General features: G+C 39.8%; 1 protein-coding gene across 1 annotated transcript in view; it reads right to left on the reverse strand.

Moving 5' to 3' along the window:
- Positions 1-935: 935 nt before the first annotated feature.
- sh3rf2 (SH3 domain containing ring finger 2) overlaps positions 936-15,384 on the reverse strand; it is a 39,849-nt gene continuing 25,400 nt past the window's right edge. Inside the window, exons 5-10 of the mRNA XM_053491061.1 lie at positions 11,364-11,485; positions 9,300-9,470; positions 7,630-7,886; positions 4,086-4,378; positions 2,646-2,941; positions 936-2,216 (exon numbers count right to left, since the gene is read on the reverse strand). Of these exons, the coding sequence (XP_053347036.1) occupies positions 2,036-2,216; positions 2,646-2,941; positions 4,086-4,378; positions 7,630-7,886; positions 9,300-9,470; positions 11,364-11,485 (1,320 nt within the window). The 3' untranslated portion in view covers positions 936-2,035. The remainder of the gene's footprint in view (positions 2,217-2,645; positions 2,942-4,085; positions 4,379-7,629; positions 7,887-9,299; positions 9,471-11,363; positions 11,486-15,384) is intronic.

A 15,384-nucleotide genomic window follows, 5' to 3' on the forward strand; every position in this document is an offset into this window, starting at 1 on the left:
CTTGAACAATATTGGAAATTTAAAACCTATGAAATAAGTTGTTGTTTTAAGACAAAATGATCAGCTGTTCTGGAATAGTTCTTGTAAAAACAGTGTTGTGTCAAGTGCATTTGCAAAACCCATCAAGCACCATGATGAAACTGTCGCTCACGACAAAGCACGGAAAGCAAGACCAAGACTTAGCTCTGCTGCAGTTCATTTAAAGTCACCAGCCTCCGAAATCACCAATTAACAATCAGCACCTCAGATTAGAGCCGTTATGAAGGTTTTACAGTGTGTAAGTAGCGGAATCATCTCAATATTAACTGTTATATATTAACAAAAGAGATTATTGTATATTTTAAACACCGTCAGCATTGTTTTAGTGTAGAAAGAAATAAAAATCAGAAAAGATCATGGAGTTAGAAGATGTGTCCAAATTTTAGACCATTAACAAGAACTCTATCTAGCAAAAACAAAAAAAGTCAAACCACACTGTTTCATCATAGTTCATTTATTTCTGGACTACAAAAATAAACTAGAAGGGGTTAATGTCAATTAAATGGTGCCTGTTACACAGATTTTACAGTGTTATACTGACAAAAGTATACCACATGTACTGCATTTAAACAACAGGATCTTGTGCTCCGAGACGACCCATTCAAAACGGTGTCTCAAATCATATACACACACGCAAGTCTTGATATGAAAAATTATTATGGTTGCCATTCCACTAGTTCTAATAAACCAGAGGATTTATTTTGCATTTTAATTAACATTAAAGCAGTAAAGTTAAGAGTATAAAGTGCAAGGTTAGATACTGTAGAAATCCAGGTTGCCAGATAGGGCTGTGTCCAATCCAATCCACAGGAACGATAAGAGTGTGCAAGCCTGAATTTTTCAAAAGCTCCTGAAAGTTTAGGTGTTAAATATTAACTACAACCTTATTTAAAAAAAAAAAAAAAAAAAAGACAGAATGAAAGAAAAGAAGAATATCTGTCAGCACAAGGCTCTTGGGTTTAACAGCAATGGGTTTAAAAATATGTTTGTTTTTTTATAATTCAGTTGCAGTGTACCAGTTTCATAAAAGGCAAAGCGAACAGTATGTAGCCCCCTCTACTCCCCCCAAAACAAACAAACAAATAAACAAACAACAGACATTCCCTATACCCCTCCATCCTTTTTAAATTGTTAATAATAGTTTTTAACAGTGTAGTGTTGACACCTAAAAAATGTGAATAAATTAAGTGCTGTAAAAACAAACGGGCGATGGATGCAATACTTGCTGAAGAAATTACACGTGCGTTGTTGAACACTTAAGCACTACGCTGTCCAATCAAGCACCATAAAACAGAATGAGATGGCTTGCACCAGTTAATGGGTAGAATCAGAATGGCTACCAATGACAACAAGACAGCAGGTTTCATGTTTCTGTTTTAAAATGTGTAACTGTAACTGTACAAACACAAATGATGGATGGGGATGATCAGGTAGCAACCCGTTGCATTTACCACGTAGTGCATTCCTCACATAGTGCATTCCTAAGTGCAAACCTTTCATGTCCAAATAAACGGAAGTCTTGCATTATATACAAGGCCATGGTACATGATCTGACACACAACTCAGCCGTGTGCAACTCGAACTATTCTTGATAATCACCTTATAGAAATGTGCGTAATCAAATAACGAGTTCAATCGGAAGTAAGGAGACTAAACTCTTCTGTGCTCTTGGCCTTCAGGACAGGAGTCTATAACAGCTGCCCTTGTATTAAGAAAATCCCAATGTGCATTTAACCTTCATAACCCAGAGTAAAGGCAGTGGTACGTCCCAGAAGTGACAAATGACACACGGCTAATTTAAAAAGGAACCGGGATATGTGTGTTTGTGATAAGATGAGGCATGCCATACACCGAAACACACGAACAAATAAAGAGCATATTGCTTTTCATACGCAGATGACATGTTCTAATATGGTCCCAGAAGCAACACTGAGGATGTTCTATCTGATAGCAGAACACACACACACACACACACAACACACACAAAAACACAAACTCAGCCGACTTTGTCCAATATGTCCAGAATACTGCATTGGAAGATGCCAGTCACTCCAGTTTTTTCCTGTTTCACCAGGACCCTCCCGTCTGACCGAGGCTTTTGGACCAGCACCAGCTCTCCCTCCAGCAGGTTCAGCTCTGCATCAGTCTTTGCATTGTATCCCTTTAGCACCCTGTGTCTGAAACAACAGATGTGAATGTATATTATCAACATCCTCAATCCAAATGCAAGACTCGACAACGTGTTATAAATGTCTTGCTCATTAAACCGTAGATCATTTACAACAACTTCAAAAATCTCAAAGCGGCCTCAGTTTAAAAGATCTTATTTTCATATGAAAAGACAAACCTGAAAAAAAAGCATTATTCTAAAATGCTACATTTTTAAGATGTTGCAACATGAATATGACATGGTTACAAAAAATCCATAATTTTGCATAAAATGCTTTCATTTAGGCAACAATTTTTACAGGTCGTATGCTTCTAGAAGCTTACACTAATTTTAGTATCATTACTCATAAAGAAATGTGAGATGTGAGTTAAATAATAAAAATAATAATAAACACTAATATGTTTCTTTCAGGACAGCACTAATACGTTACACTCACCTGACGGGACTAGACTGGCTGTTGCTTGCGTACAGTTTTCCACCTAAAGGCAGACAATCCGCACTGGCATTATTCTGACTAGGACCTTTTCTTTGCATGATTGTTTTAAGGTCTTTAAAGACTGAGGTACTTCCATCTCGACCTATGATGGCTGACGGGTTCCAGTGCTCCAGGGCCGCGGAACCACTCTGAGAGTTACTCATGACTTGCGTTCCGGAGGACACGGAGGACACGGACGACAGCCTGGTTGCAGGTGGGGGGACGTCTTCAGTCAAGAACCTCACTGTCTTTACAGGCTTAAAAACAAACCAAAAAACAATCCAGGATCAGATCATGAAACGAATATTACATCAACCTCGAAAAACATTTCATTCATTTTAATTGACATTTTTTACCCCATCGTCTGTTTTTATTTATTGCCAAGTTCTAGACTTTCTAGACTAGCTAGCTCTTCCCTATTGCATACTGTACCTAGTATGTGCTTCCTCGAAATTCAGCCACTGCTTCATTTTAAACTGCTGCTCAAACTACATCATGAGACAAATGTCCACAGTTTGTTAGTGAGAGTGACACCGACCCTCTAACCCAGACGGTGTTTTCTCTCTTGAACTTCGAGCCAAAGTAGTGTGTGGATTTAAACATAACTATAGGGTGAATTTAAATTTTAAGTTTTAATTAAACGATCATTTTAATCAGTCTACTTTGACTAATAACTGTTGTTCGTTTTTCGGCTGCTCCCGTCGAGGGGTCGCCACAGCGGATCATCAATCCGCACAACAACTTGGCACAGGTTTTGGGCCAGATGCCCATCCTGGCGCTACACAGACTAATAACTACTGGCACAAATAACTCAACTGACAAAGAAAAGAACTAATGCAGATGTAGAAGAAATTTTTGTACCAATGAAATACAAATTTTATTAATTACATACCCAGCCAAAAAGTGTGAATTTACTTGGTACATTTTTTCTCGTTCTTTTCTTTTTTACTAATTAAAACAAATAACAATTGCAACAATTAAACCACATGACACAAGCTCCAGCGATGATTCAGTATGACCGCACCACTGCGAGTGCAATTTAGATTTCATGCAACAGGAAATAAATTACAAGTACAAGAATGTTGTTTATTTTTTTCCCCTAGTAAAAACCAATTATAAAGAAGGTATAATCCGTATAGAAAATATTGCTTAGATGTCTAGCTAATGATTAGCTGTTTGATAGCTTTTTATTTGTACATTCGTGTTAAAATTGATAACCTTTATTCCTTTTTCTCTTCATCTCCCTATTTAAATTGTTTATTTAGATCTCGCTTTATTGAATGTCATGGTAACTGTTAATTATTTTTACTACATATAATTAAATGCATTTCACTAACCGTGAAAAACCTCTTCGTAGTGGACTACTGAACGTTACGCAGCTGGAAATGTAATTGCAGTTACCTTTTCTGTGTTGTGTCTGTGAACGTCTGGTTTTATCAGAATAGACTGAGGAGCTGTGGAAGTCTCCTTCGGTGCCATGTATTTGGTTTCCATTGTCTGGAATGCACCAGCAGAGGGGGTTGTTCCTTCATGAGTCCAGTGCTGTGACCTGATGGGATTTGTAAACAAGCCATTTCTCTTTCTGGGAAGGACGGGAGAGCGGCCAAAGCCATAGATCTGTCCCAAATCCTGAGGCGGAGGATGAAGGCTTGAACCTGGATTTTGAGGATGGTAGCTGCTATGTCGGAAGGAGCCTGAAAATATAATAGTATCAATACTCGGTGAAAAACAGAACAAACAGCATTACATTTTAATGAATTTAAAATATTCATAAAGAAACATAAGTTTAATAAATACTAGGGCCTAGACGTCCGAGCCCTCTAATGAGTCTTTATTATGTTTTTTTGCAAAAATGGAATTCAAAAAGCTGATTATGTTTTTAACCAAATATCTTTATACCCCAGATATTTTAAATAAAAAACAATTATGTAAGGAAAAAAAAAGTTTATGCTAAATGACTAAATACTGTGCAAATGAGATTTCCAAGTATCCAATATCCAAAACTTAATTTACATCACATTCTCAAAGATTCATTTAATCTAATTCAATACTGGTCAATACTACTAATAAAAAAAAAATACATCTTAGCTAGCTTTTCCTTAAAACTGATATCACAACCCCAAACCAACCACACAACCAAAGCACGTTACCAAGGCCCTAACTACACACGCCTCTAAGCCAAGCACGTAACCAAGATATAACCAAACCCCCAACTGAGCACACAATCAAGCACACACACACATGCATACAGTACAACTAAACACACTACAAGACCCCAATCAAACCTCCATCAATCACACAACGAAGTACACAACCAAGCATCCAAACTTAGCACGCAACCAAGCACACACCCAACCGCCAAACCAAGGACTTAACCAAGCACACAACCAACCACCAAACCAAGGACTTAACCAAGCACACAACCAACCACCAAACCAAGGACTTAACCAAGCACACAACCAACCACCAAACCAAGGACTTAACCAAGCACACAACCAACCACCAAACCAAGGACTCAACCAAGCACACAGCCAACCACCAAACCAAGGACTTAACCAAGCACACAACCAACCACCAAACCAAGGACTCAACCAAGCACACACCCAACCGCCAAACCAAGGACTTAACCAAGCACACAACCAACCACCAAACCAAGGACTCAACCAAGCACACAGCTGACCCCACAACCATGTGAAATCATCCCCCAACTAAACCCACGATCTCTTACATTATTCAAATCTCATTATTGATCTCACAACCAACACACTTGAGTAGCTCCCACATCTGATTTATGCTACGTTACTATCCAATGCATTTTTAAGGCGAAGTTAAAAGTCTACAACATACAGTCTCGCAGCCAGTATTAGGTGTTTTTGGACATATTATTGTTCAACATAATATTTTTCGTCAGATTTTGTCAGAATTTCCAGCCTTACTCCAGCTCAAAATCCACAAAAAAAAAATCCCCAAAATTAGGTGTGAAAATTAGATTTACAAGCATCCAGTAACCAAGTATTTCCAGTTTACAAGTCTGAATTTATATCACATTCTTAAAGATTCATTCAACATTGGTTAAACTTGTTAAAATAACACATGACAAATAAATCTTGGTAAAATAAATTAACATCTTAGCTGGTTTCACAGGCTCTGCTACTAAAGTCTTCCAGACTATCTGCAAAAATTCATTTCAAGAGTTACAGAACATGCTTAAGTACTTTATTAAGGTGTCTAATGACAAGTGTTTTGTACTTTAAGCCTATTAACCAAGTGCACAGCCAAGCCCACAAACAAACCTCCAACCAAGCCCACAACTAAATGCACAACTGACCTCCTTACCAATCTAACAACCAATCAGGCTAACAACTAAGCTTACAACCGATCTCTATGAGATTTCAGTATTTAAGTCTCAATTCATGTCATATTCTCAAATATGTACTTAACAACAGCCAAACCTGTCAAACCAAATAACAACCAAACCTCGTTTAACACGAATATACCAACCTAATCTACAGTAGCTTTCCAAACATGTTCTGTTGCACAAAGGGTTGTGTTTGCATTTCGTTATCTAATTTAACCCAACATTTAATCAGTATCAGCTATCCACTGTACTATGAACTGCAGGTTTAAATAATATTGCAGAAAACTGTAATACTTCTGAATATCATGTTAACCTACAATATACCTTATCTATTAATATACTTTTTATGTATGTGCACACATTATTTCTAGATGCATTGGATAATTAGGTGCATAATGCCATCTAGAGATCAGTGAAATTTTTGCACATACTGTATATTAGTGAAGATGGATTTCTAGGCCAAACTGTATGGTGAAATGTAAAACTTTGCGTCCCTCTTGATTTATGCTGCATACAGAGCTACACATGTTAAAAGATTCGATAAATGTTTGATGCAATACCTCCTAAATATTGCAGCAGCTGTCTTGTTTCTCTTGAATGATCATCTTTGGTAGGATCGAAAGTTCAAACGCATGCTTTTCAGTTAAAATGTGCCTTATTAAGGCATCTAGTTGAAATAACCTTCAGGATCAATAAGGCGTCTATCTATAAAGTTTAATTTTAAAAAGTCAAGTGAAGAGTTAGCGGGATCGGAAAAAAAAATCTTATTGCATCAAAAGCCGTAAAACTGCATGGCTCTGCGAAAATACAGAGCTTTGATAAATACTGAGCTGTCGAGAGATTAAAATGATACAGTAGAAGTGCTTAGAGATACAATTGCTCCGCGAAAAATATATAAAAATAAAAGAAACAAATAACATATCAAATAAAAAACACGGCACGGTGGTGAAGTGGTTAGCACTGTCGCCTTGCACCTCCAGGGTCCGGGTTCAAGTCCCAGCCAGACTCGATTCCCGTCTTTGTGTGCATGGAGTTTGGAAAATCTCCCTGTGCTTGGTGGGTTTCCTCCGAGTACTCCAGTTTTCATCCCACAGTCCAAAGATATGCAGGTTAGGCAAATTGGCATTCCCAAAAAAAATCCCCCGTAGTGTGTGTGTGTGTGTGTGTGTGTGTGTGTGTGTGTAAGTGTGTGTGCCCTGTGATGGATTGGCACCCTGTCTAGGGTGTACCCTGCCTCATGCCCTAAGCCTCCTGGGATAGGCTCCAAGTCCCCGCAACCCTAAATACAGGATAAAGTGGTCTAGACACTGAGTGAGTGAGTGACTAGGAAAGCAGAGCTTTTTAGAAGTCCACATTTATGTCAAATTCAAAAATATCACTAACAGTTTTATATTATTTCACTATTTTATTCTTACTTGCAATCATGAAGCAACATCTACATAAATAGAAAAATAACATTTGTAGGAATGTTGTGCAAAATGTCGCAATCAATTATAGGTCTATAACATTTCATGTGCATAGGGTTAACAGTAAACAGAGCTGTTTTCCAGGCACCCAAATGGCCGCAGCATGCTGTTATATTCTCACCTCTGTGTGGAGTCTGGAAGGCTCGTCTGACCGTGTCCCAGCCCTGCTTTCCTCCTGCCTGAGGAGATTTCACTCCACTGCCAGATGCTACAGCTGCCTGAGGGGCCATGGCACCGACTGGAGCAGCGACTTCAACCTTTACTTTATCCAGGGGCAGCGATGTTCCCTGAGGATTCTGGGATGTGTATCTCTTTAGCGATGCGGCAGCTGCAGTGGGAACAGCAAGCTTTGGCGGCTCAAGGAACATTGCTGAGGTTCTGTGAGAAGAACATATACACCATAATAAGCACAAATTTTATATCTAGTGCATCCTATTGTATTCTATTCCCAACAGTTACTGCATTGGTGCTGCTTCTCTGCACATCAGACTTTTGAAACCAGGCATAAATGAAAAAACCTAAAGGTACAGTATAATTGCATTGGGTTATATGTAAAGCCCTCTGCTGATTCTGAAAGGGAATTGCAATTGTATCATAACTGACAGCCAATCACACGATGGAGAAAACCAAGCACACACCCAACCGCACAACCAACGACTCAACCAAGCCTACAACCTCTCACATTATTCAAATCTTATTATTGATCTCACAGCTTGAGCAGCTCCCACGTCTGATTGATGCTAGACTACTATTTAATGCATCTTTAATGCGAAGTTAAGACTCGCAGCCGGTATTAAAAGGTTTTACACATACAGTACTATTGTTCAACAGGGTTTTATCAAAACAGATTTGATCAAAATTTCCAGCCTTACTAAATCTCAAAATCCCCCCCAAATAATACAAAACCCTGAAACTTGTCCAAACAATGTGTGAACATAAATAAATGTGGCTGTTGGAAAAGGGCAAGTCATTTTTCTTGTTTTCGTCAGCCATTGTGTGGGAAAATAAGGTTATCACAGCATGCACACATTGCTCATCTATGGACGTTACACCCTTCATGGTCTCCCTTTTGCTTCTTACAAACCTATATCTTAGGCAATATAAAATATTATACCGTATAATATGCAATCTTACCATATAGAAAATAAAATAGGATATAATATCAACATCACAGATGCACTCATTGTGAAAATTTATGGCATTTATTTCCATTTTTTGCATGGTATATTTTAAAACCAGCCCAATTTGGTGACCTCTCATTCACAAATCCTTCTCCAATAAAATATGCTCATTGAGCAGCATGGGGCAGTTCTATTCCTGCCCCAAACTGCCTTTATATGTGTTTCTTTTTACCAATTAATGCAACAACAACTCTACTGTATGAACAGTTATTATGGTGGATTTGTTTTTCCACAGTTGAACACAGTTAAAAACGCCAAATAAACACAAACATGAGTGAAAAGAGTGTATGTGTAAATGAAGTATTGAAATGTTTCGTGTTGTCACTTTTGCACATGCACTTTTTGTTGTCTCTTTTGGACAGAACTTAGATAGTTTTTCTCTTCATTTAAAAAAGTCTTGTCTCAGCTAGTCAGCTAATTAGGCTTCTTATTTAGCTTGTTAAGTGAGTGCATGTGTGTGTGTGGGTGTGCCCTGTGATGGATTGGCACCCTGTCCAGGCTGTACCCCGCCTCCTGCCCTGAACTTGATCATCTATATCATCTATATCTATCACGGCTGCTGAATGGATGTCTGAGATGTGTGTGATTGTGTGTACCAACCCGGCCTTACCTAAGCACAGGTGTGACATAGTTGGCAGGCAGAATGCCCACTTTGCCAGTTCTGAGAGAGAGCCCGCGTAACCAGCCTTCCTTAAACTTCCCGTAAACCCCCACCATCTCGCCTTTGCTCAGCTCCAGCTCTTCGGCGCGATGGGGAGTGTACGAGTACAAGGCAGCACACCTAAAAAAAAAAAAAAGAAACATTTGTGTCTCTGCACTTTTGTTGCTACCCACCCCAAGAAAGGCTACAGTGATTTCCCAGATAACAGATTTCCACTAAGTGACACGAGGTCCATGATTCAGCAAAAGCCACAGTATTTAAATACCATCCGCTCAGAGCTCAGAAGGAAAGTAGATGCTCCAGCTGATAAGAAAGCGTGTTGCTGATGAGTTACTGTTGCCTGTTGTTTTGGACTGTTACCTTGCTGTAGAACAGAGTACAACCCCATTTCTTTACCTGTACTTGTTTTTTTGTCTTTGTAGGTAAATTATGTAGGTGTACAGTTCTCACTTTCTTCGCATGGCAAAAAAAACAACAGTGGGGCAATACAAAACTGAATCATTTAAATATTATTTTCTCTTGATGAAGTGACAGAATGACATCAGTTAGCTGGGAAATCATGTAATACCTGTATCTGACTTATAACCTATTGACCCCTAGACTGACATCATCTAAGTATGGGCCTAAAGAAGGACCTCATTATCATTAATTAGCACCTGAAATCATTCATTATGAAAATAACAAAAAAAAAAAAAAAATATATATATATATATATATATATATATATATATATATTTTTTTTTTTTTATAAAACAAAGAACAAACTCGATGCCCTTATGTAATCACATATGCGTTAGATTAGGATTGGAGCAAATTAAGCAATATCACACAAGAGGGAGTGCTGTTGTGCTAGATATCAGCACGGCCGTGATGCGGTCGTGCAACATGACCGTGCTATGTCCTGCAATAAAGCCCTCCCTTTAATGTGATATTGGCTTTATACAACAGTTCCACAAACACCATTTATTATGGAACAGATTATGATTATTTTGTTTATTTAATAAAGAGTTATCTTGATTTCATCAACACAGATCTTTTCATGACTGTCAGAACTAATTAACCGCGACTTTATTAGACAGTAATTAACAGAATGGTTTTAAATTCTTACTGGTACTATAGAGTTAAAAATAGTGCGGAGGGCCTCCGAGTGGCACAGTGGCAAAGTGCTCCTATCATCTGGGATCGCGAGTTCAATTCCCAGGTGATGCTGTAATCTCTCATAGCCGGAGGTCTAGAGAGAGCTGATTGGCTGAGCTCTATCAGAGGGGAGGGATGAGAGGTGCTCCCACATTAATCACGGCCACAGCCAATCAGGGGCGTCTGTAAGCTCACGCAAGCGATGGATCGGATAGCGCTTCGGACCTCGGGACTGAGTGGTGGTAGTAGTATCTTAACGTGGGAGCCCCCTAGTGACTGGGAGGAATCGGACACGACTAAATTAGGGGAAATATCAGCTTTGTTAACTTCCAGGTTCCGTTAAATGGAAATCTAGTGCGCTAGAGTGTATAATCCATCGTCACACAGACCAATTAACGCCCTGGATCAGGGGTTATAGAAGGATTTGGAATTAAGCCTTGTGTTAGCTTTGTAGCCATAAATAACACGGAGTGATCAGATGCAATTTCGGGACAGCTTATAATCAACTATTAAGGAGTCAAAGTGTTGTTTAAGATGACAACGTTATCAGATGTGTTTTAAAGTGCTTCTCTTTCTGGTTTTGAATGTTTTGGCAGGCGGCTGCTCTTTCCTCAGTATGGTGGACTGTACCAATTTACTTTCATCCAAGCCGCGACCGATAGTTAAGTAATTAATATTCATTAAGACACCTTGGGTGCGGAGTGATGCATATAATTAAACATACCAGTGTGTTTACTATCCCATATCACAACTCACAGAACATCCAATCAGATTGCACCATCAGAACTAAATCTCAGGTATAGACCTCCGAAAGAACTAAATCTTCTTAGAATTACAAACTATATGAGAAAAAACAGGAGACACGGAGACACTCACACACTGATAGAAAGTTGCTGAATGGGAGACGGCTTGCCCTCTGCTTGTGGTGGAAGAGTCTGCGGGTTGATGAGAGCCATGGTGATTGTCGGAGGAACTTCGCCGTTCATCTTTCTTTCACCCTGTGACAAAGATACAGTACATAAAGATAAAATGTCTGGCAGCGTAGGAGAAGAAAATTGTCATGCGTTACTGTTGCTGAACTTTGGAAAACCAAAAATGACCAAAAGCGATGATAGATACTGTAGCAGCTGTCAAAATGACTGTGATTCTCCTGTGCCGTCACATCACCGTCAAACCAGAGAGAAACAGGCTGTGTAGAGATAAAGGCCGATAATGTGTAATGTTTAAATAAGCAAAGGAAAAGACAAGAACTGCAAGGAGAGCTGACTTTGTGCATCAGTGATTATCTTCCCAGTGATGTTGGTTTGAACTTTAATCAGTCGAGTAAAAGAGGCGATGATGAGACTCGTGGTGGTAGGAGACTTTTTTGGTGGTAGGTTCAGCTATAAGTGTAGAGGCAGACATGGTTTGGTGGATGAGATAGTCACCAATTTCTGTCTGTGATAATTCTACACACAATCATTTACCAAGACATTGTAGCATTTGATGCCCTTATCTAGAGCAACTGACATTTATTTTCATCTCATTATACATCTGAGCAGTTGAGGGTTAAGGGCCTCGCTTAAGGGCCCAACAGGGCCAACTTGGTAGTGGTGGTGGGGTTTGAACCTGAGCTACCCCTGCCTCTACTTGCTCATTACAGGAACTCGGCTGAGAGTTATTGCCACGTCCCCCTTACAGTCCTGACCTCCCTCCAAGTCATTTCCACATCTTTGGGCCATTAAAGGAGTTCCTGGGAGCCTGGCGTTTCAGACGTGAACAGGCAGTCGGGTCATTATTTCGGTATATTTATTGGCAACAATACTTTACGTTGATTTGATCGTACCCAAGCACTAGTGAAACGCTTGGATAAGTGCATTGGTGTGGCAAGAGATCGAAGAGAGAAATAGAATGAGGATCAAATGTTCCGGTTTGACTTCAACAACCCTTGTGTTTATGATGTTTAGAGATTTTAAAATGGTCTAACTATATACTGTAGTATGTAAAATACTAAGATACACTTTTATATAGTTTTCTGATGAGCGGTGTAATCTCAGCCGCTTGAAAACACTTTAACAACCACACCAGTCTTTCCTGTCTCCCATGAATCACCGAAACAACAACAGGGCAATTATCAGACCTAAACTCTCTTCCTATTATTAATATGAAGTAAATCAATGCTGCTTTGTTTGTAATACATAACTGGCAAAACAGTATAGAGTTCTCCGTATATATGCACTGAATTATATTTATGTAATGTATAATGTAATGTATATTTATGTATATAAAATTCATGATGGGGTTCCATCCTCGAGAGAAACAGTTTAGTTGTTAGAAAACACTTAGCATGTCAGTGACGGCTCTGACTCAACCAGGGAACAACCCAGAGAGCGGCGGCCTCTCCCGAGGTGTAAACTCTTGTCAGGGTTAAAAATGGTGCTTGAGTCATGGGTATTTTTTAGTGACTCAGATCAGAGCTGCATATTTCCGCACACCCTGGCTCTAGAATTATCACGGCCGTGTTCCTGATGCAAGCCGGAGCTAATCTGATAGGCTTGCATCATGTCGTTATGCATTATTGCTTGTGCGATTTGCAAGCCGTTACTACAGTAATAACCCACGGCGTGAATCAGCTTAGAGATGAAAAGTGTAAAAGTTCAACGGAGATGAAGAAATCGTAATAGAAGCCAGTGCCTTCCAGGTCGGAATAAAATGGTGAACGGCTGGTGGACTGATAATGAGGTTATTTCACCTTCTTTCACAGGAACTAGAAATACAGGATCGAGGAACGATTTTGAACACAGTGTGCCTTTGTTGAAGATTATGCAGATTCAGCCTTCGGCCCAAGCTCACCTTGTTAAGTGACTGATCAGGAGTGACGGAGCGCAATGTGGTTACAGTATAATCTGAACAGACACAGATAGCCCTGTTAGTCACACGCTGTCTTGTTCAGATGAGCCATCAGATCGGACACTTGGCGTACTTTGACCGCTGATGTGCATCCTCTAATCCAGCTGAGGATATGTTTGTGACTTTAGTGTGCACGCTCTTCATTATCAGGAACAGAGTGTAGTGCATATTCCTAATTCATTAGTGGCACGATGACCTTCATAACTACAGTATTAATAGTAATTATATCAATAGATTGGCTGGCACTGCTGGAGCACATTACATTGACTATTCAGAACGGGCTCTAGGTGTGAACGTGTGTGAGTGAAAGTGATTAATTTTCCATTGTGTATCCCTTGTTTGGGAATGCAGAGCAGAGCAACCCTGAAGGTAGTAATTTTCCAAAAACCTGGAGCTGTAAGACAGTGGTAAGATGTGCTGTAGGAGTGACAGAAGAGTTAATGGTGGAGGTGGGTCTGCATTAAGGATCGATTCTGAGCCCCTTCTTGTTTGCTATGGTGATGGACAGGATGACAGATGAGGTTAGACAGGAGTCTGCTATGATGTTTGCAGATGACATTGTGCTTTGTAGCAAGAGCAGGAAACAGATGGAGGAAAATCTAGAGAGAGGGAGGTACGCATTGGAAAGCAGAGGAATGAAGGTTAGCCGTAGCAAGACAGAATACATGTGTGTGAATAAGAGGAACCTACAGTAGGTGGAACGGTGAGGCTACAGGGAGCAGAGGTAAAGAGGGTGCAGGACTTTAAGTACTTAGGGTCAACGGTCCAGAACAACGGAGAGTGTCGGAAAGGAGGTGAAGAGGCGGGTACAGGCATGGTTGGAATGGGTGGAAAAAAGTGTCAGGTGTGTTGTGTAACAAAAGAGTATCGAGAGTGAAAGGAAAGGTGTACAGGACAGTGGTGAGACCAGAGATGCTCTTCGGCTTAGAGACAGTGGCGCTGAAGAAAAGACAGGAGGCAGAGTTGGAGGTAGCAGAGCTGAAGATGTTGAGGTTCTCTTTGGGAGTGACAAGGATGGATAGAATCAAGAATGAGTTTATCAGAGGGACAACTTATGTTAGATGTTTTGGAGATAAAGTCAGAGAGGCCAGATTGAGGTGGTTTGGACATGTTCAGAGGAGAGATTTTAAGCATATTGGTAGAAGGATGCTGAGGTTGGAACTGCCAGGCAGGAGGTCTAGAGGAAGACCTAAGAGGAGATTTATGGATGCAGTGAGAGAGGACATAAAGTTAGTTGGTGTAAGAGAAGAGGATGCAGAGGATAGGGTTAAGTGGAGCTGATTCGCTGTGGCGACCCCTGAAAGGGAACAGCCGAAAGACAAAGAAGAAGCCTGATGAATCCTGGCATTTTCATCTTGGAAGATGCCCAAACCTAAGCTGGACATTCGGTACATTCAGGTCGTCAGCTGACTTTGTTTTATTGCCTTATAACGTTGCTGAGTCTAGACCTGAGCAACTGAAGCAACCCCAGACTGTCTCATAACACACAAGTCTTCAGAGGCTTGTACAGTGGACACTATGTGCTTTCCTTCTTATCCCATCACTCTTGATTCATTTTGTCTGATTAGTCTAAACTAATCTGAACTCATCAGACTAAATGATCTTTTTCCATTCCTTCAACATTTACTCTTTATGCTTGATAGCAAACTGAAGCCTTTTTTTATGAGTCTCACTAGCAAGTGATTTTCTTATGACTATATCTGTTTAGTTCCAAAACCTGTGAGGTCTCATCATATTATGTGTGTGTGGAAATGCTCTTACGTTTACTATTGAACACAGCCGTGATTCTTATTCTTTACTTTTTATGATGCTCATTTATCAAGTGTTTAAGTGATTTAGATTTTTTTTTTACCACATTTCTTCTTGCACTATCCTTCCAGTTTGTAAGAATACATAGGACAGTTCCTAACCCAATTCCTTAATTGTTTTCTTGGTGCAGGACAATAATTTGACCTTTCTGAAAATGAGACATTTCTTTCCCTTGGCAGTTTTCCATTATAGCAGCTCT

Source organism: Clarias gariepinus, chromosome 2, assembly GCF_024256425.1.
Source record: "Clarias gariepinus isolate MV-2021 ecotype Netherlands chromosome 2, CGAR_prim_01v2, whole genome shotgun sequence".
Classification (NCBI taxonomy): domain Eukaryota; kingdom Metazoa; phylum Chordata; class Actinopteri; order Siluriformes; family Clariidae; genus Clarias; species Clarias gariepinus.